Genomic DNA, 27,955 nt, shown 5'->3' with positions numbered 1-27,955 from the left:
CTGGATTATATTGTTTGTAATTAAAGGGTCATATTTTTTCGCGGATATCCAGTACAGTTCCAGATCAAAATGCCGTGCATTTTCTTCTCCTTACATTCAGAATCTAAATCAGTTAAGGCAAAACTGCAATCGGGGAACTTTCTGAATGGCACACCTGACGAAAAATTACCTTTTTGGGGCGGAATTCTGCTTTTACCCTGATTTAAATACTTTCAATTCCCGCTATCATTACCTTCACGTTTCACAACTGAAAACGATCAAATCAATATTTTTTTTTTTTTTGTGAAACAGACGATTTACATCAGTAGTTCTAGCATGTACTTTGTCGGGGAACGCTTACACGATTTCCCAGAGAACTAAGAAAAATAAGACATTAAAATTAATGAGGAGAAAGAATGGCGGAGACGGACTATATGTAATCTGAACCTTTCCCCCCCCCCCCCCTTATTTATTTATTTTTTTACAGAATCCCACGTTTTAGGCTATGGAGATTCCGATTCTGAAAAAAAAATTTCAAAAATCTCAAATTAAAAATTTCGATTCCCCCCCACCATTTCCTCATTTAAAAATATTTTCCGGAAATTTTTTTTTTTAGAAATGCGTAAAAAAATACGGAGATTATGATTCTGGAAAAAAATTGTGGCACTGTCATGGTATTAGCTGTCAGAATTGAAAGTAGAATTGACAAGGAACGTTACTGCTGGTTTGAGTTAGCTATCTATCTGTCTGTCTGTCTGTTTATCTCACTATCTCTCTCTATATATCTATCTATCACTCGTTCACCTCTGTGTCCGTAGAATTTATCAAATTAGAAAACGCAAATTTAATATAAAAATATATTTTCTGAAATTGCAAATTATTTAAAATATAAAAATATAATTTTCAACAGAGAGAATTTATCAAAATAGAAAACAAATGAAGTTTGAAGTTTAAAAATAATAGGATCGACCACTCACGACTAGCTAGCGCGGACGCGCTACTGCGCGTTCGGGACCACTCTGCTTTAGTAGTACCCTTATACTCTGTGTGTTTTCAAACGCATGGATATAGGTGTCAAATTTGTTCCAATAACAGATAGCTCGCTCCGGCCAGTCATGGTATTAGCTGTCAGTAGCCAAAGAATCAACTCAAACCAGCAGTAACGTTCCTTGTCAGATTTTTCTACTTTCACTTCTGACAGCTAATACCATGACAGTGCCAAAATTGTTTGAAAAATTTCAATTCACCCCCCTCCCACCACCAAGCAGGCTATTTACATGCTAGAAATAACAGCCAAATCTCACAAAACTAGTGTTAGGGTTAGGTTTAGGGTTAGGGTTAGGGTTTGAGTTAGGGTTAGGTTTACCCTGTGGATCTATATAAGAACCGGGGTGGTGGATCGAAATTTTGAAAATTTTTTTTCAGAATCGGAATCTCCATAGCCTAAAAAAATTTCAGAAAATATATTTTTATATTAAATTTGCGTTTTCTAATTTGATAAATTCTACGGACACAGAGGTGAACGAGTGATAGATAGATATATAGAGAGAGATAGTGAGATAAACAGACAGACAGACAGATAGATAGCTAACTCCATAGCCTAAAAAAAAAAAAAAGGGGGAAAGGTTCAGATTGCATATAGTCCATCTGGACCGAAAGACTTTATTCATATATAAAAATAAAAATGATAACTTTTCGAAGACACTTATTCTTCGGTACCCAGATTTATATGTTAATTGCGTGCAAACAACAAGACAAAAAGACAATCTTTGCGCAAAACAGTAAAACGGAAACTCTTTACAGGAAGTCAGCGGTACGCATGTCAAAATATCCCGTAACTTCCTTTGTAGATTCCTTTTGAGTTCTCTTTCATAATGGTGAGTACACTTGTCGGATTGTATCTGGCATGTAATCCATATTAATCGTATTGTTTTGAAATATTATTTTTTGCATATCCTCTATATTTTAACTCAGTATGTTATATTATATTTAACTAGTTTATTATTTCTGTTATTTGAGCCTTAGATTTTATTTTAGATTGCTTTAAACACATGTAGCCATAATCTCTTCACATTTGTTACCAATTTATCCTTTTATAAACTGCAATATATAATTTTGAGATAAGTATCCTGAAGTAGTCCATATTTATTTAAAGCTTTGCTTTTTACATTAAATGACTTCACTATTCAAAGATTTAGTAAATCGTTAATTCAATCTTAATTATATCCTTAATATAAATTCCTATTAAATCTGAGCAAGTTCACGTGTTCCATAAATATACATTCAAACATTATTGTGTAAATAGACTCTCAATTTATTAATACATCACTGTGTATCGCGATCTTAGATTTATTAATACGTATGCAAAATTTATCTACAAATGTATGTCATTTTAGCCATTGCTCACAGTTTTTGGGGAGGGAGTAAAGGCCTTGAGCTTCATCTGTACAACTATCGTTGCCTAGTTTCCATTTTTTTAAATCAACTCTGTCGAATTCACTGCTCCAATTTGTGTATATAAGTTCTGAAATATATATATTTTTTCATACTTCCTTCTGCAAATATATGAAAAACCCCTGCTCAACGTAATTAATATTTGGAATAGTCGTGAAAATTACACGTTAAAAAATGTCGGCAGAATAATTTTCATTGCACCGATATTTTAGATATCGGTATTTAGAAATAACACCTGCATGGCTGTATCTTAACGAGCAAAAGATCAAAGAAACAGGCACTATTTACTTTCCAGGGTCAGTGGAGACATACGTATTGAGGGGCTAATGCAGTTTTGCACCTCCTTGAAAAATTGGGATTGTCTCCACCATGTGCACCGAATAAACATTGCTTTCATTATTTTGTACAGTTATTTACAAATTAGTTACACTTATTAGCGAGAATTGTCTTGCCATACGTATTTATTTTGAAAGCAGTTTGAGATGTTGCAAACCAGGTTTTTAACATTCAGACTTGTGTGTAGAGAGACAATATGCTAAGAGCACCCGGCTTGGTGCTTCAACCCGTCGGTTATAAGGGAGATAATGGAATAAAGACGTCACGGTCATAAGTAGTTGGAATTTGAACAAGCCTGTGGTTAGTCTGTTGCAAGCATATTCAGGTGCGCTGTACCAGACTTTTTTTTAGTGTACAGCTGTTTTATTCTAAATTATATTTACAAGCTAAATCTTTGACCATGTGTTCATAAATCATCCAAAACGTTTTTTTTTTTTCCTAAAGTATGCTTTGTCCTAGAGTGTCAGATTTCGTATTTTTTCTCTTAGGCCACAAAAAGGAAGAAGACAAGAAAATTAAGAGGTCACGTGAGTCACGGACACGGTCGAGTTGGTAAGACAATGGGCTTTTTAATTTTCAAAAAATTCAGCTGATGCTTTTGAAAGTTCAAACGTACAATAATATCAATAGCTTATTACTTTGTCATATTTATAATTTATGAGTTTATAAATACCATCATGAAAATGTGTTTGAGATTTAAGAGTGGAATTAGGCTGTAACAATTGAACAATCAATAGTTAGACCATGTATTTTTGTAGGTATTTTCAATGAATATATTCATTTATTACTTAGGAAAACACAGGAAGCATCCTGGTGGTCGGGGTAATGCTGGTGGTTTGCTGCATCACCGAATAAACTTCGATAAATAGTAAGTATCTGTCTGATTGGTTCAATTATTGCGTAGTACAAAGCTGATGATGGTAGCATGCTTCTCATTGGTGCTGGAGTGGAGGGATGCAGGCCTTATTGACCTGGAGAACCAGATTGAATTACTAAGCATAGACATGATTTGAGTCATCGTATGATGTACACTACGTGTAAAGAGTTTCCATGTATTTTTATTTTTCTGCTTCTGTCCAGTTCTATCTGTAGGTATTGTATACTATGCAATTTAGTTATTTTTCTTGTCAGTTATAAATTTGGTCTTTTAGCATTAAGTGCTCCTCTGTTTCTTTTCTCTACCAGTCTTGGGTCATATGGTTGTGATGTTATCTTATAATCACAGAAATCAGTTGCATTAGATTGGTCTAGCATTTTTGTGCTGTAAAAATTGTATTGTCTTCAGCATATTAAATATGCTGCTGTCAGAAAGGCTCACTCACTATAGCAAAGGGGCTAATGCAGATTCACGCCTCACCTTGAAAAGTGCATTTTTCTGAAAAAGTTTATTCGGATTCCTAGTTTTAACATGTTGGAGATTATGAATATGCAAAAAAAAAAATTTTTTTTTCAAAATTCTACCCCACACACCCAATTTTAAATGTTTCTTAAATTGTGGAAATTTCATTAAAGCAGGTATGTCATGTGGGAAAATATGGAGATGTTATCAATATCGAAACAAATTTCTATAGTTTAGCTAAATGTGCATAGAATGTGTATGTAAAGCCTGCTTTAATGAAATTTCTACACTTCATTATACAATACATTTAAAATGAGGTGGGGTGTAACATTTTTTTTTTTTTTTTTTTTGCATATTCATAATCTCCGACATGTAAAAACTAGGAATCCGAAAAAACTTTTTCAGAAAAATGCATTTTTCAAGTGGAGATACGAATGTGCATTAGCCTTGCAAAAAATCCTCGTTTCCAGCATTATATTTAAATTCTTACAGTATATGATATTAAGTATTTGGAATGTCAATCATAAACAGGTTGTGTACTGTTTTAGTTTTGAGTTTTCAGAACCTCTGGCTAAATATTTTAAATAAAATGTTAAAAATTTAAGTTTGATAAAAGCAAAATTTCTCAAACTGTTGCAGTTTTCATCATTTACAATAGATGAATGTCATTAACTTGGTGAGGTTGGTAAATGAGTCCAATCAGAATGTTCATATTCTTTGTCCAGTTCCATGTGATGGCATTACTAGAATGTTTATCATAACTACCTGGACTACATCAAATGTGTTCTGTCTTCAGCTGCAAGGTCACTCATCAATCTTGTAACGGTCCTCAATGAACACAACATCATAACAGTAATGTTTTGACCACCCCCACTCCTGACTTGGTTATCTAGGTAACAGAAGCTATCTACTTACAGTTTTTCCCCCAGGAATATGACGGAAGCTGTTTTCTGCACATTTTCAGTGTTTATTTCTCCGGAGCATTTGCCACACACAAACTATCTTCCAGTTAGCCTTCCTTTGATATTGCTGGACCGCTTATGTGTCCATAGCTTACACTAGGTACGTCTTATGGCGTTTCTACCTATGCTTTTACAGATTGAGCAGGGCCATCTTTCTGAAAGGGTTTGTGGTTTGTCTGCCTTCTTACATTTTAAGACTTTGGTTTTTGCTATGTTAACTAAGGCTCTTCGATTCTAGGCCTTGTTTCCACACCTGAAACTTCTCTAGCTCTGATAGTGACTTAGTTATTAGAGCAAGGTCATCAGCATAGAGAAGCTCCCAGGGACATCCTGTCTTGAATCCCTCTGTTAATGCCTCGAGGACTATGATGAATGAGGGGGCTGAGGACTGATCCTTGGTGGACATTCTTCACTGTACCTGTTGCCAACCCTCAAGTGATGAGATATATAAATAGATGGTACATATGTGTGTGTGTGTGTGTATATATATATATATATATATATACACATACATACATACATGCATACACATACAGTAGCAAACGCCCCCCCCCCCCCATCCAATGCACAGTTTGTATAGATGAAGAGGGTTAACTTGGACAGTGTTGAGTTCTGGATATGTTTGGTGATTGTATGAGGTTGTTACTTTGGTTAGGGCATTAAAGATTCCTGAGATGTTAAAACTGTTGACTGTTTCTTCTAAATAAGGAAAATTGATAGCGAATCATATAACCTTTTCGAAATTGTCATGGGGACAATAAAATGAAGGGAAGCTTTTCAGCCCACAATATATACAACTTTCAGTGGAATCGGACATCATAATTAACCTTAAACACTTTCACATTAGGATAAGCACAATGTAGTCTTCCATAGTGCATACCTCATGTTGACATGGATGACAAACATTAGGCTAGATTTTAGATGTAAACCCCCAAAATTGTTCACATTTTATAAGGAATCAATTAGTCTTTTCTACTTTCAATTGAAGTTTGTTATGAATATCTTCAGAAAATCCTGTAATTACCAGTTAGCCTTATTTTCACCTTTTTGCTCACTTAACCCTTTCGTTACCATATTTCTAACCAAATTACACCCCTTATGTGTTTCAATTAATTTCTAACATAATCATAAATTTAGGCTGGTTTCGTTAAACAACTCTAACTTTTTTATTTATCAACATATTGTGATTTTTGGAAGATAAATTAACGAAAGGTTCTCAACCAATTCTATACCAAAATTTTTGTCACAAAGTGACTTTAATTACAGGTAAATACAGGTAAATTCAACAAAATATAAAATTATTTAAATTTTTGTTCAAACATCGCTATAGAAAATGGGTTATTAGCTAATATTCAATTGGGTATACAACAAAATATTATTATAGAAGAGTTGTGCACATTACTGGATTTATTACTGTCTCTTTTGCCAGTATAAAATTAAAATCCAGAGCAGTACCCAGTATTTGATTCACAAATCTTTTCCAAACTTTGATCCCCCATTTTGTGCGCTTTCCTGGCATATACTGTTGAAAACGCACTAGGCCTTTATAGCCCACCATATCCTTATCTATAAACTGTTTTATATGTGCTTTGAACACAGTCAAAGAGGGGTCTTATTTTAAATAAGGGATCAAAGTCTGGTTTTCCACGTACTGGTGTACTGCTCGTGTCTCTTACATGTAGATATTGAGTCAATTTTAAAAACCGTATCCTCGTCATTATACTCGACATATTCGTCGCCAAAGGGTTCATCACTACTCCAGTAATTAGTTATTCTAGGTAACTTTCTAATGCCCATGATAATATTTATTGCAAAATATGCTTTAATTTCATTCAAGTTTATGGGAAACCTCAAACTATCCTTTTTACGCTTTGTTTACATTTAGCGTAACGATTTGTTTCCGCCGTAATCAATTCAAATAGGCACATCGGAAAAAGCAAAAAGACTGTGACTTGGTCCAGTTTCTTCAGAAAAATCACTGAAAGAAGGAGTTTTTAAATTTTCACTCCATTCAGGTACTAATTCATTATCTTTATCGCTATCATCGGAGCTCTCGGATTCACTGCTTTCATTTTCGGAAAATGAAACCTCAGATTCATTATCAAATACCACGTGCTTTTTTTTTTTCGGTTATAGAGTTAGATTTATCAAGGTTTTCAACGGAAAATCCTTCGAATTCTGACTCGCTGCTTGACAGAATGAAATTCGTATCCATTTTTTTGTCAGGATTACAAATTTTGAAAACACAACAGGAACAAATTTGGAAAAAAATCTCACAAAATTCACAAAATTAAAAAAACACGTTGATCGTCGTACAAAACTATAGCTGAACTGTTTACACAAATAATTACGTGTTTTCACGAATGTACTAACGAGATTTGCTCAGATATTCTCATTTAAATATGAATAGGTGATTTACGGGCGGCTTGGTCACATGAACCAAAATTTTTTTTGGGCGGTTTGGTAACGAAAGGGTTAAGGTAACTGCCTTTTCCTAGTAGTTCTTTATGTCAGCTGGTTTATTGCACGAAAACAGCCGTAAGAACACATTTGACCCCAAGTGCACATGGTTGATTACAGTTAGTGATATCGATTATTTTTTTTTTTTTAAAGCCATTTACAAACATGTCAAAACGCAGAAATGAATACAGTTGTTCATGGTCTAATATTTAAATCAAAATGAGACTATTTACAAATAGCAAGCTTTATTTACATAGATCTGTCATTTAAATGGGAAAACGTAGAAATGAATTGCTTAGAATGTAGGTTAATGAACAGGATGGCAGAAGAAACGGGACAAAAAAATTACAAAAATAGCAATTCCCACTTTGAAACTGACAATTTTGAAAATCTTTTTAGATTACAGAACGCCCTGCTTTTTCGTGTATCCATGTTTAAAATTTCAGCGCGATCGGATGAACTCTAGTTATAAGCGCACAAAAAACAGGCAGAATAGGATTGATATATTAGATATAAATAATTGATATATATATATATATATATATATATATATATATATATATATATATATATATATATACAAGAATAAGGGCAGGGAATCGTCAATTAATAATAGAATTAATAATTAACAATTTTGCCAAGTAGTTCAGTATGAAAAAAACCTTTATCGGTAAAACCATTTATCATCATAAATATACAGGGATTAGCATTGAGTTGCTTCTCCGAGATCCCCGAGTTGACTTGAGCTAATAGCTGGTAGATTTACTTTACTTTGCAATATTCAGTAATATTTCAATTATATTGGAGTGTCTTTTAGTGTATCAATATTTCTAGTTATTCTCCCTTAAAGTATGTTGGAGAAGCAACTCAATGCTAATCCCTGTATATTTATGATTATATATATATATATATATATATATATATATATATATATATATATATACATATACACATACATATAAATAAATGATCCATTTTACAATGGTAACACCTTTTAAGTTGTGTGCTTGTTATTTGTGATGCTGTTTAGTACAAAGGAAATGTCCTGAAACTATTTGCTTTGTTTTTCTTCATTTACAACATTTGTATATCATTCATGTATCTGTCCAATACTTGGTGATGGCATTAAAATGTTAGAATGTTCGTCATTATGACTGGACAACATAAAGTGTGGTCAGTGTTGGCAAGGTAAGATTCATCTTGGTTATCTTGTCCACAAACATCAAAAAAGTAATATTGAAATCATCATCATCATCATTGTTTAACGTCCGCTTTCCATGCTAGCATGGGTTGCACGATTTGACTGAGGACTGGTGAAACCGGATGGCAACACCAGGCTCCAATCTGATTTGGCAGAGTTTCTACAGCTGGATGCCCTTAATGCCAACCACTCAGAGAGTGTAGTGGGTGCTTTTACGTGACACCTGCACGAAGGCCAGTCAGGCGGTACTGGCAACGATCTCGACATTAGGTATTGTTTATCATAACTACTTGGACTACATCAAATGTGTTCTGTCTTCGGTTACAAGGTCAGTCATTAATCTTGTAACGGTCCTCAAGTTCACATCATCATAATAGCTATTTTTTAATAAACCATTCACATTGATGTAACAGGTATTGTAACTCCATGATGTTTTATGTTGTGGAAACATTGAATATTGCATAAATATGGCAGTAGGTTATATTAGAGTTTATTTGTAATAAAGCAAACAACTGTTCCGAGATCCCCGTGTTGACTTGAGCTAATAGCTGGTAGATTTACTTTACTTTGCAATATTCAGTAATATTTCAATTATATTGGAGTGTCTTTTAGTGTATCAATATTTCTAGTTATTCTCCCTTAAATTATATGATTGAAATTTCATTTAGTCTATTAAGTAGGATGTTGTAAAAATTTGATTGTGATTTAACAGTAGTGCCTAGATTTATGGAATAGTGTTTCTGGTTAAAATAGGATACTTTACCATTGCGATACAATGAACATTAAAATGGTTGTGCACTGGTAGATGGGAAATTTATCAGCCTCTTATCTCTCTATGCGGTCACTAGCAGATTTCCTTTCTGCCATTGCATTATTTCACCTCTTTCTTTTAACTTTGCTTTTTTTATATCCAACGGCAGCCCTTTCCTACTAGCAAATACTGTAGCACATGTATACGTTGTCACAGCTTCTAAATCCACTGCAAGTTTGATTAAACTAAAAAAATAGGTCAAAAAATATATGGCCCTGGTTATAGTATGCAATTGATAAATTCCAGACCACATCGTACCCTAGGCTATGCTGACTAACATTATTGTCTTTTCCCTGTATAAAAACTAAATCCACACCACTGCCCACAAACTTTGATCCCCCATTTCATGGGCTTTCCTAGCATATACTGTTTTACATTCTGTGTAACAGCTTGTTTCAACAGGGATCGCTTTAAAGAAGCATAGTGGAAAAATAAGAAAATAAAGTCTAACGGTTTTGCTTCCTGAGAAAGATTATGGGTAGACTCCGTCTCCCCAGAAAAATTGTTAATAGAAACATTTAAAACTTCTTACTACATTCCTATGTAAAATTGTCTTCGCTATCGCTGCTTTCGGTTTCAGATACAGAGATGTCCAATTCATTCTCATACACCACATGCGTTTGTACCTCATGCTTTTTCTTGATATTAGTATGAAACTCCTATCCATCCATTTTCAGAGTTGAAAAAAATCAGCACTGAAAAAATGTGGGGTGAAAAAAGTGAGATTGTGTTTTCACTAATGTACTAACAAGATTTTTGTTCAAATTCACATTTAAATAACAATGGGTGCTCTCAACTGGCTCTAGCCGGGTTGGTCTTATGAACCAAAAAGTTTTTCAGCTGGGTTGGTATCAAAAGGGTTAATATTTTACCCAAACATACATTGTTACCTTGGTAAGTTGGATAAATCTTGAATAAATTGTAAGTAGTTGTTAATTGAGTCTTGTCACTATTATTCATATTCTTTGTCCTTTTCCATGTGATGGCATTTAGTAGAATGTTTATCATAACTACCTGGACTACATCAAATGTGTTCTGTCTTCAGCTGCAAGGTCACTCATCAATCTTGTAACGGTCCTTAATGGACACATCATAACAGTAATGTTTTGATCTGTTCATTAGCGTACATCTAACTGAAATACATTTTTTTGTTTTTTATCCCAATGGGATCACTTTAGCAAATTTCCTTGAATTAATTAGTCCTCAATATTCTTCTTATATATCACCCATATTTTGTGGGTTTGCTTGGCACATAGTCCCAAAACTGTATTTCACCATTTTATCTCCTTGTTCCTAAGGCATTGGGCAGTCTGCTGGTCATATTGGAAGCATAAAGGGTTCAGTTTGTTGGCTCACTCACTGAAATGAGAACTTGCACATGTTTATGTATATATGTGTGTACATTTGTAGCCACCCTCTTTACAGTAATACCAATCTAGACAGTTGTATATTTGGTATTTATGTTTAGTACAAAAGAAATGTAAGACTATTTGTATTGATTTTTGTCATTCTCAACATTTGTATTGTTAGCTTTGTGATAACTGAATCTTAAGAGATATTTGTTTCTGTCCAAATTGTACTCAGGACTTAAATAACTAGAATGCTCACCATATGCAGTTCAGTGATATCAAACTTGTTGGATAAGTGACGGAGGTAAAAGACGGGGATTGCACTCCCTTTTGTTTTTTTTTTGTTTTTCTCCCATTACAGAAAATCCCCCCTACCCCGCCCCCATAAATTTTCACTGTTTTTAGATTTTTTTTTTTTTTTTTTACGAAATTTGTAAAGTATGGAGATTATGATTCTGCAGAAAAAATTTTAGTAAAATTTCAATTTCTCAAAAATATACATTACCTCGGTAAGTTTGGATAGGTATCGCATCCTGAATAAATTGTAAGTAGTTGTTAATTTGAGTCTTGTCACTATTATTCATATTCTTTGTCCTTTTCCATGTGATGGCATTTAGTAGAATGTTTATCATAACTACCTGGACTACATCAAATGTGTTCTGTCTTCAGCTGCAAGGTCACTCATCAATCTTGTAACGGTCCTCAATGAACACAACATCATATCAGTAATGTTTTGACCAATTCTATATCGTTTTACTATTTTTCTAATTAAAATACTTGTTTCAACCAATTTCAAGACTCCAGACTAGTTCTGTGAAACAGCTTCAATTTTTTTATGGGTAAAATAGCACAAACGGAATGAGAGAAATAGATACAGTTTAAAAGCGTGAGTAGGCAAAAGTTTGAAAGGTGGGGCCAACAGGTAAAACCAAAAAATTATTTGCCTTTATGTCCAGTCATGTGTAACTGTCTCATGAATCTAACTAAATTTTCAATTAAACTTGTATAAAAATGAAAAAGTAGCTAAGTTTTGAAGTATAAAATTAGATAAAGTATGCAGAAACAAACCACTTCTGCTTGGAGGGTAGTCAAGAATTTCTTCAGCTGAATGCATATTTGAAAGTAGCTTTGCTTAAATGTTTATATGCCATTACTCATATTTACTACATAAAAAGCTGATGTCTGTATTACATGTCCTAACCATCTTCATAGCTCATGAGTGGTCTGTCTTTGTGTTATCAATTTATTTTCTACATGATTTCTGCAGTTATGTAAAATATTTCATTAGTAAATACTAGGTCAGTTTTCAGTTGTTAGGTGGATTGCACTGGGTGAAGATCTTTTAAGATTTTCACATTCTGTTGCGTGCAGTTATGATTGTTGCATTTTCCCTCTCTGATTAAGCTGCGCTACTGATTAAAAAAATAAAGTTATGACTTCAGTTTTTATTTACTTGTTACATCAAGGTATACAGATGTGAGTGTTTATATATATATATAAAAGATATATATCTATATAAATGATGATATATATATATATATATATATGTCATTGTCATCATTTAACGTCTGCTTTCTGTGCTGCCATGGGTTGGACAGTTTGACTGGGGCTGTACCAGGCTCCAATCTGATCTAGCAGAGTTTCTACAGCAGCATGCCTTCCTAATGCAAAATACTCCAGGAGTGTAGTAGGTGCTTTTTACGTGCCACTGGCACAGGAAACGACCACACTCAAATGGTGTTTTAACGTGCCAATCAGGCAGTACTGTCATTGTCCATGACAATGATTACACCTGCCTCAACAGGTCTTCACAAGCACTGTTTATTGCCCAATGATTGAAGGGTACTCTTAAATGGGCTGGTTATGCTGCACTGGCATAGGCCACGGTTATGGTCTCAGTTGGCTTGCCAGGTATTCTCAAGCACAGCATATGAACAAAGGTCTCGATCACTTGTCATTGCCTCAGTGAAACCCAATGTTTAGAGGTTGTACTTCACCACCTCATCATAGGTCTTCCTAGGTTTACCTCTTCCACAGGTTCCCTCTACTGCTAGCATGTGACACTTTCACACAGCTGTTCTCGTCTATTCGTAACACATAACCATACCAGCACAGTTTCTTACACATCCAGCGGGGCATATTGGCTTCATTCCTTGCAAGCTCATGCAATATCCTCAGCAGTCATGGCCCATGTTTCACTGCCATGTAGCATGGATGTTTGTGCACATGCATCATATAGTGAACCTTTTACTCTGAGAGAGAGAGAGGCCCTTTGTCACCAGCAGAGGTGAGAGCTCTCTGAACTTCGCCCAGGCTATTCTTATTCTAGCAGCTACACTTTTGGAGCATCCACCCCCACTCCTGACTTGGTTATCTAGGTAACAGAAGCTATCTACTTACAGTTTTTCCCCCAGGAATATGACGGAAGCTGTTTTCTGCACATTTTCAGTGTTTATTTCTCCGGAGCATTTGCTACACACAAACTATCTTCCAGTTAGCCTTCCTTTGATATTGCTGGACCACTTATGTGTCCATAGCTTACACTAGGTACGTCTTATGGCGTTTCTACCTATGCCTTTACAGATTGAGCAGGGCCATCTTTCTGAAAGGGTTTGTGGTTTGTCTGCCTTCTTACATTTTAAGACTTTGGTTTTTGCTATGTTAACTAAGGCTCTTCGATTCTAGGCCTTGTTTCCACACCTGAAACTTCTCTAGCTCTGATAGTGACTTAGTTATTAGAGCAAGGTCATCAGCATAGAGAAGCTCCCAGGGACATCCTGTCTTGAATTCCTCTGTTAATGCCTCGAGGACTATGATGAATAAGAGGGGGCTGAGGACTGATCCTTGGTGGACATTCTTCACTGTACCTGTTGCCAACCCTCAAGTGATGAGATATATAAATAGATGGTACATATGTGTGTATATATATATATATATATATATATATATATATATATATATATATATATATATACACACACATACATACAGTAGCAAACGCCCCCCCCCCCCCCCCCGTCCAACGCACAGTTTGTATAGATGAAGAGGGTTAACTTGGACGGTGTTGAGTTCTGGATATGTTTGGTGATTGTATGAGGTTGTTACTTTGGTTAGGGCATTAAAGATTCCTGAGATGTTAAAACTGTTGACTGTTTCTTCTAAATATGGAAAATTGATAGCGAATCATATAACCTTTTCGAAATTGTCATGGGGACAATAAAATGAAGGGAAGCTTTTCAGCCCACAATATATACAACTTTCAGTGGAATCGGACATCATAATTAACCTTAAACACTTTCACATTAGGATAAGCACAATGTAGTCTTCCATAGTGCATACCTCATGTTGACATGGATGACAAACATTAGGCTAGATTTTAGATGTAAACCCCCAAAATTGTTCACATTTTATAAGGAATCAATTAGTCTTTTCTACTTTCAATTGAAGTTTGTTAAGAATATCTTCAGAAAATCCTGTAATCACCAGTTAGCCTTATTTTCACCTTTTTGCTCACTTAAGATAACTGCCTTTTCCTAGTAGTTCTGTATGTCAGCTGGTTTATTGCACGAAAACAGCCGCAAGAACACATTTGACCCCAAGTGCACATGGTTGATTACAGTTTAAGTTAGTGATATCGATTTTTTTTTTTTTTTTTTTTTTTAAGCCATTTACAAACGTGTGAAAACGCAGAAATGAATACAGTTGTTCATGGTCTAATATTTAAATCAAAATGAGACTATTTACAAATAGCAAGCTTTATTTACATAGATCTGTCATTTAAATGGGAAAACGTAGAAATGAATTGCTTAGAATGTAGGTTAATGAACAGGATGGCAGAAGAAACAGGACAAAAAAATTACAAAAATAGCAATTCTCACTTTGAAACTGACAATTTCGAAAATCTTTTTAGATTACAGAACGCCCTGCTTTTTCGTGTATCCATGTTTAAAATTTCAGCGCGATCGGATGAACTCTAGTTATAAGCGCACAAAAAACAGGCAGAATAGGATTTATATATTAGATATAAATAATTGATATATATATGTATATATATATATATATATATATATATATATATATATATATATATATATATATATATATATATATATATACACACACACAAGAATAAGGGCAGGGAATCGTCAATTAATAATAGAATTAATAATTAACAATTTTGCCAAGTAGTTCAGTATGAAAAAACCTTTATCGGTAAAACCATTTATCATCATAAATATACAGGGATTAGCATTGAGTTGCTTCTCCGAGATCCCCAAGTTGACTTGAGCTAATAGCTGGTAGATTTACTTTACTTTGCAATATTCAGTAATATTTCAATTATATTGGAGTGTCTTTTAGTGTATCAATATTTCTAGTTATTCTCCCTTAAAGTATGTTGGAGAAGCAACTCAATGCTAATCCCTGTATATTTATGATTATATATATATATATATTATCTTCGAAACGTCTAGATAGAATAGAGACAGCTGATGAAGGGATATTCCAAGTGGCTTTCCGTTTTCCTATATGTTCGTTCCGTTGTCTGTAGTTTATTGTTCTAACGTCCTGTACCCTGATATGCATGTATATACACATGTAGATGTAAGTATGTACATATATGTGTGTATACATGTATATATATTCTTTGTATTATATATATATATATATATACACATACATATAAATAAATGATCCATTTTACAATGGTAACACCTTTTAAGTTGTGTGCTTGTTATTTGTGATGCTGTTTAGTACAAAGGAAATGTCCTGAAACTATTTGCTTTGTTTTTCTTCATTTACAACATTTGTATATCATTCATGTATCTGTCCAATACCTGGTGATGGCATTAAAATGTTAGAATGTTCGTCATTATGACTGGACAACATAAAGTGTGGTCAGTGTTGGCAAGGTAAGATTCATCTTGGTTATCTTGTCCACAAACATCAAAAAAGTAATATTGAAATCATCATCATCATCATCATCATCGTTTAACGTCCACCTTCCATGCTAGCATGGGTTGCACGATTTGACTGAGGACTGGTGAAACCGGATGGCAACACCAGGCTCCAATCTGATTTGGCAGAGTTTCTACAGCTGGATGCCCTTAATGCCAACCACTCAGAGAGTGTAGTGGGTGCTTTTACGTGACACCTGCACGAAGGCCAGTCAGGCAGTACTGGCAACGATCTCGACATGAGGTATTGTTTATCATAACTACTTGGACTACATCAAATGTGTTCTGTCTTCGGTTACAAGGTCAGTCATTAATCTTGTAACGGTCCTCAAGTTCACATCATCATAATAGCTATTTTTTAATAAACCATTCACATTGATGTAACAGGTATTGTAACTCCATGATGTTTTATGTTGTGGAAACATTGAATATTGCATAAATATGGCAGTAGGTTATATTGGAGTTTATTTGTAATAAAGCAAACAACTGTTCCGAGATCCCCGAGTTGACTTGAGCTAATAGCTGGTAGATTTACTTTACTTTGCAATATTCAGTAATATTTCAATTATATTGGAGTGTCTTTTAGTGTATCAATATTTCTAGTTATTCTCCTTTAAATTATATGATTGAAATTTCATTTAGTCTATTAAGTAGGATGTTGTAAAAATTTGATTGTGATTTAACAGTAGTTCCTAGATTTATGGAATAGTGTTTCTGGTTAAAATAGGATACTTTACCATTGCGATACAATGAACATTAAAATGGTTGTGCACTGGTAGATGGGAAATTTATCAGTCTCTTATCTCTCTATGCGGTCACGAGCAGATTTCCTTTCTGCCATTGCATTATTTCACCTCTTTCTTTTAACTTTGCTTTTTTTATATCCAACGGCAGCCCTTTCCTACTAGCAATTACTGTAGCACATGTATACGTTGTCACAGCTTCTAAATCCACTGCAAGTTTGATTGAACTAAAAAAATAGGTCAAAAAATATATGGCCCTGGTTATAGTATGCAATTGATAGATTCCAGACCACATCGTACCCTAGGCTATGCTGACTAACATTATTGTCTTTTCCCTGTATAAAAACTAAATCCACACCACTGCCCACAAACTTTGATCCCCCATTTCATGGGCTTTCCTAGCATATACTGTTTTACATTCTGTGTAACAGCTTGTTTCAACAGGGATCGCTTTAAAGAAGCATAGTGGAAAAATAAGAAAATAAAGTCTAACGGTTTTGCTTCCTGAGAAAGATTATGGGTAGACTCCGTCTCCCCAGAAAAATTGTTAATAGAAACATTTAAAACTTCTTACTACATTCCTATGTAAAGTTGTCTTCGCTATAGCTGCTTTCGGTTTCAGATACAGAGATGTCCAATTCATTCTCATACACCACATGCGTTTGTACCTCATGCTTTTTCTTGATATTAGTATGAAACTCCTATCCATCCATTTTCAGAGTTGAAAAAAATCAGCACTGACAAAATGTGGGGTGAAAAAAGTGAGATTGTGTTTTCACTAATGTACTAACAAGATTTTTGTTCAAATTCACATTTAAATAACAATGGGTGCTCTCAACTGGCTGTAGCCGGGTTGGTCTTATGAACCAAAAAGTTTTTCGGCTGGGTTGGTATCAAAAGGGTTAATATTTTACCCAAACATACATTGTTACCTTGGTAAGTTGGATAAATCTTGAATAAATTGTAAGTAGTTGTTAATTGAGTCTTGTCACTATTATTCATATTCTTTGTCCTTTTCCATGTGATGGCATTTAGTAGAATGTTTATCATAACTACCTGGACTACATCAAATGTGTTCTGTCTTCAGCTGCAAGGTCACTCATCAATCTTGTAACGGTCCTTAATGGACACAACATCATAACAGTAATGTTTTGATCTGTTCATTAGCGTACATCTAACTGAAATACATTTTTTTGTTTTTTATCCCAATGGGATCACTTTAGCAAATTTCCTTGAATTAATTAGTCCTCAATATTCTTCTTACATATCACCCATATTTTGTGGGTTTGCTTGGCACATAGTCCCAAAACTGTATTTCACCATTTTATCTCCTTGTTCCTAAGGCATTGGGCAGTCTGCTGGTCATATTGGAAGCATAAAGGGTTCAGTTTGTTGGCTCACTCACTGAAATGAGAACTTGCACATGTTTATGTATATATGTGTGTACATTTGTAGCCACCCTCTTTACAGTAATACCAATCTAGACAGTTGTATATTTGGTATTTATGTTTAGTACAAAAGAAATGTAAGACTATTTGTATTGATTTTTGTCATTCTCAACATTTGTATTGTTAGCTTTGTGATAACTGAATCTTAAGAGATATTTGTTTCTGTCCAAATTGTACTCAGGACTTTAATAACTAGAATGCTCACCATATGCAGTTCAGTGATATCAAACTTGTTGGATAAGTGACGGAGGTAAAAGACGGGGATTGCACTCCCTTTTGTTTTTTTTTTTGTTTTTCTCCCATTACAGAAACCCACTTTTTCGACGGAAGATTCCAGAACAGGTTTTCAAAGAGTCTTGTCACTATTATTCATATTCTTTGTCCTTTTCCATGTGATGGCATTTAGTAGAATGTTTATCATAACTACCTGGACTACATCAAATGTGTTTTGTCTTCAGCTGCAAGGTCACTCATCAATCTTGTAACGGTCCTCAATGAACACATCATATCAGTAATGTTTTGACCAATTCTATATCGTTTTACTATTTTTCTAATTAAAATACTTGTTTCAACCAATTTCAAGACTCCAGACTAGTTCTGTGAAACAGCTTCAATTTTTTTATGGGTAAAATAGCACAAACGGAATGAGAGAAATAGATACAGTTTAAAAGCGTGAGTAGGCAAAAGTTTGAAAGGTGGGGCCAACAGGTAAAACCAAAAAATTATTTGCCTTTATGTCCAGTCATGTGTAACTGTCTCATGAATCTAACTAAATTTTCAATTAAACTTGTATAAAAATGAAAAAGTAGCTAAGTTTTGAAGTATAAAATTAGATAAAGTATGCAGAAACAAACCACTTCTGCTTGGAGGGTAGTCAAGAATTTCTTCAGCTGAATGCATATTTGAAAGTAGCTTTGCTTAAATGTTTATATGCCATTACTCATATTTACTACATAAAAAGCTGATGTCTGTATTACATGTCCTAACCATCTTCATAGCTCATGAGTGGTCTGTCTTTGTGTTATCAATTTATTTTCTACATGATTTCTGCAGTTATGTAAAATATTTCATTAGTAAATACTAGGTCAGTTTTCAGTTGTTAGGTGGATTGCACTGGGTGAAGATCTTTTAAGATTTTCACATTCTGTTGCTTGCAGTTATGATTGTTGCATTTTCCCTCTCTGATTAAGCTGCGCTACTGATTAAAAAAATAAAGTTATGACTTCAGTTTTTATTTACTTGTTACATCAAGGTATACAGATGTGAGTGTGTATATATATATAAAAGATATATATCTATATAAATGATGATATATATATATATATATATATATATATATATATATATACACACACATAAATACAGTAGCAAACGCCCCCCCCCCCCCCCGTCCAACGCACAGTTTGTATAGATGAAGAGGGTTAACTTGGACGGTGTTGAGTTCTGGATATGTTTGGTGATTGTATGAGGTTGTTACTTTGGTTAGGGCATTAAAGGTTCCTGAGATGTTAAAACTGTTGACTGTTTCTTCTAAATATGGAAAATTGATAGCGAATCATATAACCGTTTCGAAATTGTCATGGGGACAATAAAATGAAGGGAAGCTTTTCAGCCCACAATATATACAACTTTCAGTGGAATCGGACATCATAATTAACCTTAAACACTTTCACATTAGGATAAGCACAATGTCGTCTTCCATAGTGCATACCTCATGTTGACATGGATGACAAACATTAGGCTAGATTTTAGATGTAAACCCCCAAAATTGTTCACATTTTATAAGGAATCAATTAGTCTTTTCTACTTTCAATTGAAGTTTGTTAAGAATATCTTCAGAAAATCCTGTAATCACCAGTTAGCCTTATTTTCACCTTTTTGCTCACTTAAGATAACTGCCTTTTCCTAGTAGTTCTGTATGTCAGCTGGTTTATTGCACGAAAACAGCCGCAAGAACACATTTGACCCCAAGTGCACATGGTTGATTACAGTTTAAGTTAGTGATATCGATTTTTTTTTTTTTTTTTTTTTTTTAAAGCCATTTACAAACGTGTGAAAACGCAGAAATGAATACAGTTGTTCATGGTCTAATATTTAAATCAAAATGAGACTATTTACAAATAGCAAGCTTTATTTACATAGATCTGTCATTTAAATGGGAAAACGTAGAAATGAATTGCTAAGAATGTAGGTTAATGAACAGGATGGCAGAAGAAACAGGACAAAAAAATTACAAAAATAGCAATTCTCACTTTGAAACTGACAATTTCGAAAATCTTTTTAGATTACAGAACGCCCTGCTTTTTCGTGTATCCATGTTTAAAATTTCAGCGCGATCGGATGAACTCTAGTTATAAGCGCACAAAAAACAGGCAGAATAGGATTTATATATTAGATATAAATAATTGATATATATATGTATATATATATATATATATATATATGTATATATATATATATATATATATGTGTATATATATATATATATATATATATGTATATATATATATATGTATATATATATATATATATATATATATATATACATATATATACCTATATATATATATATACACAAGAATAAGGGCAGGGAATCGTCATTAATAATAGAATTAATAATTAACAATTTTGCCAAGTAGTTCAGTATGAAAAAACCTTTATCGGTAAAACCATTTATCATCATAAATATACAGGGATTAGCATTGAGTTGCTTCTCCGAGATCCCCAAGTTGACTTGAGCTAATAGCTGGTAGATTTACTTTACTTTGCAATATTCAGTAATATTTCAATTATATTGGAGTGTCTTTTAGTGTATCAATATTTCTAGTTATTCTCCCTTAAAGTATGTTGGAGAAGCAACTCAATGCTAATCCCTGTATATTTATGATTATATATATATATATATATATATATATATATATATATATATATATATATATATATACATATACACATACATATAAATAAATGATCCATTTTACAATGGTAACACCTTTTAAGTTGTGTGCTTGTTATTTGTGATGCTGTTTAGTACAAAGGAAATGTCCTGAAACTATTTGCTTTGTTTTTCTTCATTTACAACATTTGTATATCATTCATGTATCTGTCCAATACATGGTGATGGCATTAAAATGTTAGAATGTTCGTCATTATGACTGGACAACATAAAGTGTGGTCAGTGTTGGCAAGGTAAGATTCATCTTGGTTATCTTGTCCACAAACATCAAAAAAGTAATATTGAAATCATCATCATCATCATCATCATCGTTTAACGTCCGCTTTCCATGCTAGCATGGGTTGCACGATTTGACTGAGGACTGGTGAAACCGGATGGCAACACCAGGCTCCAATCTGATTTGGCAGAGTTTCTACAGCTGGATGCCCTTAATGCCAACCACTCAGAGAGTGTAGTGGGTGCTTTTACGTGACACCTGCACGAAGGCCAGTCAGGCGGTACTGGCAACGATCTCGACATTAGGTATTGTTTATCATAACTACTTGGACTACATCAAATGTGTTCTGTCTTCGGTTACAAGGTCAGTCATTAATCTTGTAACGGTCCTCAAGTTCACATCATCATAATAGCTATTTTTTAATAAACCATTCACATTGATGTAACAGGTATTGTAACTCCATGATGTTTTATGTTGTGGAAACATTGAATATTGCATAAATATGGCAGTAGGTTATATTGGAGTTTATTTGTAATAAAGCAAACAACTGTTCCGAGATCCCCAAGTTGACTTGAGCTAATAGCTGGTAGATTTACTTTACTTTGCAATATTCAGTAATATTTCAATTATATTGGAGTGTCTTTTAGTGTATCAATATTTCTAGTTATTCTCCCTTAAATTATATGATTGAAATTTCATTTAGTCTATTAAGTAGGATGTTGTAAAAATTTGATTGTGATTTAACAGTAGTGCCTAGATTTATGGAATAGTGTTTCTGGTTAAAATAGGATACTTTACCATTGCGATACAATGAACATTAAAATGGTTGTGCACTGGTAGATGGGAAATTTATCAGCCTCTTATCTCTCTATGCGGTCACGAGCAGATTTCCTTTCTGCCATTGCATTATTTCACCTCTTTCTTTTAACTTTGCTTTTTTTATATCCAACGGCAGCCCTTTCCTACTAGCAAATACTGTAGCACATGTATACGTTGTCACAGCTTCTAAATCCACTGCAAGTTTGATTGAACTAAAAAAATAGGTCAAAAAATATACGGCCCTGGTTATAGTATGCAATTGATAAATTCCAGACCACATCGTACCCAAGGCTATGCTGACTAACATTATTGTCTTTTCCCTGTATAAAAACTAAATCCACACCACTGCCCACAAACTTTGATCCCCCATTTCATGGGCTTTCCTAGCATATACTGTTTTACATTCTGTGTAACAGCTTGTTTCAACAGGGATCGCTTTAAAGAAGCATAGTGGAAAAATAAGAAAATAAAGTCTAACGGTTTTGCTTCCTGAGAAAGATTATGGGTAGACTCCGTCTCCCCAGAAAAATTGTTAATAGAAACATTTAAAACTTCTTACTACATTCCTATGTAAAGTTGTCTTTGCTATCGCTGCTTTCGGTTTCAGATACAGAGATGTCCAATTCATTCTCATACACCACATGCGTTTGTACCTCATGCTTTTTCTTGATATTAGTATGAAACTCCTATCCATCCATTTTCAGAGTTGAAAAAAATCAGCACTGAAAAAATGTGGGGGGAAAAAAGTGAGATTGTGTTTTCACTAATGTACTAACAAGATTTTTGTTCAAATTCACATTTAAATAACAATGGGTGCTCTCAACTGGCTGTAGCCGGGTTGGTCTTATGAACCAAAAAGTTTTTCGGCTGGGTTGGTATCAAAAGGGTTAATATTTTACCCAAACATACATTGTTACCTTGGTAAGTTGGATAAATCTTTAATAAATTGTAAGTAGTTGTTAATTGAGTCTTGTCACTATTATTCATATTCTTTGTCCTTTTCCATGTGATGGCATTTAGTAGAATGTTTATCATAACTACCTGGACTACATCAAATGTGTTCTGTCTTCAGCTGCAAGGTCACTCATCAATCTTGTAACGGTCCTTAATGGACACAACATCATAACAGTAATGTTTTGATCTGTTCATTAGCGTACATCTAACTGAAATACATTTTTTGTTTTTTATCCCAATGGGATCACTTTAGCATATTTCCTTGAATTAATTAGTACACAATATTCATCTTACATATCACCCATATTTTGTGGGTTTGCTTGGCACATAGTCCCAAAACTGTATTTCACCATTTTATCTCCTTGTTCCTAAGGCATTGGGCAATCTGCTGGTCATATTGGAAGCATAAAGGGTTCATTTTGTTGGCTCACTCACTGAAATGAGAACTTGCACATGTTTATGTATATATGTGTGTACATTTGTAGCCACCCTCTTTACAGTAATACCAATCTAGACAGTTGTATATTTGGTATTTATGTTTAGTACAAAAGAAATGTAAGACTATTTGTATTGATTTTTGTCATTCTCAACATTTGTATTGTTAGCTTTGTGATAACTGAATCTTAAGAGATATTTGTTTCTGTCCAAATTGTACTCACGACTTTAATAAACTAGAATGCTCACCATATGCAGTTCAGTGATATCAAATTTGTTGGACAAGTGATGGAGGTAAAAGACGGGGATTGCACTCCCTTTTGTTTGTTTTTTTTTGTTTTTCTCCCATTACAGAAACCCACTTTTTCGACGGAAGATTCCAAATCAGCAAAAAAAAGGTTTTCAAAATTTTAATCCCCCCTACCCCGCCCCCATAATTTTTCACTGTTTCTAGATTTTTTTTTTTTTTACGAAATTTCTAAAGTATGGAGATTCTGATTCTGCAGAAAAAATTTTTGTACAATTTCAATTTCTCAAAAATAAACCTTACCTCGGTAAGTTTGGATAGGTATCGCATCCTGAATAAATTGTAAGTAGTTGTTAATTTGAGTCTTGTCACTATTATTCATATTCTTTGTCCTTTTCCATGTGATGGCATTTAGTAGAATGTTTATCATAACTACCTGGACTACATCAAATGTGTTCTGTCTTCAGCTGCAAGGTCACTCATCAATCTTGTAACGGTCCTCAATGAACACAACATCATATCAGTAATGTTTTGACCAATTCTATATCATTTTACTATTTTTCTAATTAAGATACTTGTTTCAACCAAATTCATGACTTTACACTAGTTCTTTAGTCTTTTATGGGTAGAAAGACAGTCTCATAAAATTAAATAAAATATGCTGAAACAAACCGCTCCTGCTTGCAGAGTAGTCTTGAATTTCTTCAGCCAAGTGCATATTTAAAAGTGGATTCGCTTAAATATATGACATTACTCATATTTACTAGATAGAGAATGTTGTCGATGTTTGTGTCCATATCCATATGTTGACACTAGGTATTTATCATAACTACTTGGACTACATCAAATGTGGTTCGTCTTCGGTTATAAAGTCAGTCATTAATCTTGTAATGGTCCTCAACATTCACATCATCATAATAGTTATTTTTTAATAAACCATTCGCACTGATGTAACAGGTATTGCATTTCCATGATGTTTTATGTTGTAGAAGCACTGAATATTGCATATATATATGGCAGTAGGTTGTATTGGAGTTTGTTTTTAATAAAGCAAACAACTATGCAGAGATCCCTGTATTGACTTGAGGTAATGCAACTGTTAGATCTACTTTGCAGTAAGATTAATTAATGTTTCTATTGGAGTGTCAGGGTTGTGTTACCTGATTGGTAAGTTGTTCAGCTTAACAGCTCTACTTTGGATGTATTGCTGTCTACAGCACCCAGATGTCACTATTTCTAGTTATTCTGTTCTAAACTATGATTGAAATTTTCTTCTCTATTAATACGTTGGATGTTGTAAAAATTTGATTGTGACTTAACAGTAGTTCTAGATTTATGGAATGGTGTTTCTGGTTAAAATAGGATACTTTACCATTGCAATACAACACACATTAAAACACTTCTACGGTGAGGTAATGCTGTTATTTCATCATTGAATAGTATTTCTCTCCTTTTATTGGATAATTCAGCTTATTTGTGGGCCTGTCATTTATGGCAAAAGCACCCTCTTTTGGTGGACTGTCATGTTTTGCCTTCACTATTTTATATGAAGCACTTGAATTGCTATAAACAAGTTGGTTTTGAGTTGCAAGGATGACTTAATAGTATCTGCTTTCTCTGAAAGTTTTGGGAGAGATTTTAAAGGCTCTGCTTCCTATTTCTGGAAATTGTGACTCACTACCATTGGAAATTGAAACATTCAGTTTAAAGCCTGCCACATCATCAAAGTTCAGAGTTGCTACTGCTAAGTCTATTTTATAATTTGTAAAGGAGTGGGACTTTAGGAATAAAGATTATGTAAAATGATGTGAATTATAACCATAAAGTATTTTTGCATTAGTTTCCTTCATACACATAAGTACATTGTTACCTCGGTAAGTTTGGATAGATCTCACATCCTGAATAAATTATAAGTAGTTGTTAATTGAGTCTTGTCACTATTATTCATATTCTTTGTCCTTTTCCATGTGATGGCATTTAGTAGAATGTTTATCATAACTACCTGGACTACATCAAATGTGTTCTGTCTTCAGCTGCAAGGTCACTCATCAATCTTGTAACGGTCCTCAATGAACACAACATCATATCAGTAATGTTTTGATCTGTTCATTAACATACATCTAACTGAAATACATTTTTTGTTTTTTATCCCATGATTTATTCAGTTACAGTATGATTTCCAGTCATATGTAGTACACACACAAACCATCATTTAATGTCCCTCTTCCATTCTATCATGTTGGTTCAACAGGCACTCGTATGCCAAAGGACTGGCCGTGCCATCTGCTTTGGCATGATTTTTATAGTTGGATGCCCTTCCTAACAACTAGTTTTTAGAGTGGACTGATGATTTTATATGGCACCAGCACTGATTAGGTCACCAAGTAACTTGCAAGACCAGGATATCTCATGATAGGGAGAGTGGTATTGAGGATGATGGCTGTGTACCGGGTTATGAGAAGAGACAGTATGATAAAGAAACAGGTGTGCTTGTTGTTCATGATGCTGTTTAGTACAAAAGAAATGTCCTAACCGTTTGCTTCAGTTTCCTTCATTCACAATGTTTTCATACCATTCACGTGCCTGTCCAATCTCATTGATGACGTTTGAATAATAAAATGTTCATTGTGCAAGCATGAACAAACATCGTGGTCAATTGGAGCAAGATAGTCATTTTGTGTTCGTATCTTCATTATTATCAATGTTCACAAACATCAGAAAGGTAATATTGAAATAACTGAAACCAATATTGAAGCTGCCATTGCATCCCCATGTGGAGGATTTGAACATGGTTACCCCAGTCAGCAAGTGAGATGCTGGTGATGTGCCAGATAGTACTCTCAAGTTCAAAGGTGAATTATTGATCCAGTGTTATTACCTGTGCTTTCAGCTTGATTATGGAGTTCTTCAATGTCTTTTTTCTTTTCTTTTCCAGCCATCCTGGATATTTTGGTAAAGTTGGTATGCGGCATTACCATTTATTAAAACATCATTATTATTGCCCAATCATTAACATAGACTCATTGTGGAATTTGGTCCCAGAAAACATCCGAACTAATTATATGAAGTCTCGACGAGACAAAAGAGCAGCAGTTATTGATTGTGTAAAACATGTAAGTTCCTACTTATATTGTTCTTAACATGTTTCTCATATGCATTACTTCTTATAACTAATGCAAGTTTATAACTTGTATATAATCATGTAATGCTACAGCAATATTGGGGATATCCAAAGTAACTTTAAGTGAATTTATAGTTGCTATTTCAACCTCAAACATATTTTCATATTTGTTAACCTTTTTAATATCAATCTGTCCAAGAGTGTTTATCCTACATTATCCACCTGATGTAAGGAAGTATTTTCAAACTGGTAGAAATGCCACCTAATGGAGGAAGTAGTGCCATAAAGTTCTGAAATTCAGTATTTAAGATTATTCAGTATACTGTTTGTCATCATGTGATACCAAAATGCTAGAGACTACCCAAATTTGACCCTTTTGTTACTATATTTCTAACCAAGATACATCCCGTATGTGTCTCAATCCAGTTCAATTCTAAAATAATCATAAATTTAGACAAGTTTCAAAGAACAACTTATTTATTTAACATGAATTTTGGATTACAATTTAAAAGTCTCCAGTTTCAAAGCAAATTTAATTACAGGTAAATTCAACAAAATATAAAATTAAAATTTTGTTTCAGTATCAACTTGGGAAATGAGTTATTTGTTAATAATATTCAATGAGTACACAACAAAATTTTAATAGTGGAGAATTATTGAATTATTTATCAGTTGAACTTCATACACATAATACAGGTGTACCATAAAGGTAACGCAAAACGAAATACTGGGATTTGTCTTATAAGAAAACTTGGAAATGACCTGCTCAATACCTAAATTTTTCTTTTTACTGATGCAACTGTCTTATTCCCAAGGATATTATGGGGTTGGTGACAACTTTGGATCTCAAAACTGAAATTAGTTCCAGTACTTCGTTAGTTCATAAATAAATTGTATTTTTAATTATTGTTTCTGCAAGTAAATTCACGTTTTCAAATATTTTCGTTTTGTGTTCTGTACCTGAATTTTTGTTAATTTTCATTTTGTTTTATTTGCAGGGTTATTTTAAAGTACTTGGAAAGGGTGAGATTCCTAAAGCCCCAGTTATTGTGAAAGCTAAGTTTTTCAGTAAACTAGCTGAACAGAAAATCAAGGCTGCTGGTGGAGCTTGTCTTCTTGTTCCATAAGTACTCAGTTTGAGTTCAGAGTAATAAATGTCTTAAAAAGCA

At 33.9% G+C, this 27,955-nt stretch overlaps 1 protein-coding gene across 1 annotated transcript; it reads left to right on the top strand.

Annotated features, from left to right (window-relative positions):
- The first annotated feature begins 622 nt into the window (after positions 1-622).
- LOC106874505 (large ribosomal subunit protein uL15) lies at positions 623-27,955 on the top strand. Its single transcript, XM_014922253.3, has 5 exons — positions 623-1,856; positions 3,258-3,321; positions 3,562-3,637; positions 26,601-26,778; positions 27,785-27,955. The coding sequence occupies exons 1-5, from the start codon at positions 1,854-1,856 to the stop codon at positions 27,911-27,913; spliced, it is 450 nt and encodes a 149-aa protein (XP_014777739.1). The 5' UTR covers positions 623-1,853; the 3' UTR covers positions 27,914-27,955.

Source organism: Octopus bimaculoides, chromosome 5 (genome assembly GCF_046866305.1).
Source record: "Octopus bimaculoides isolate indiv1 chromosome 5, ASM4686630v1, whole genome shotgun sequence".
NCBI lineage: Eukaryota > Metazoa > Mollusca > Cephalopoda > Octopoda > Octopodidae > Octopus > Octopus bimaculoides.
Note: the sequence above shows the minus strand (reverse complement) of the source record. Positions and strands in the feature narration are given on the sequence as shown.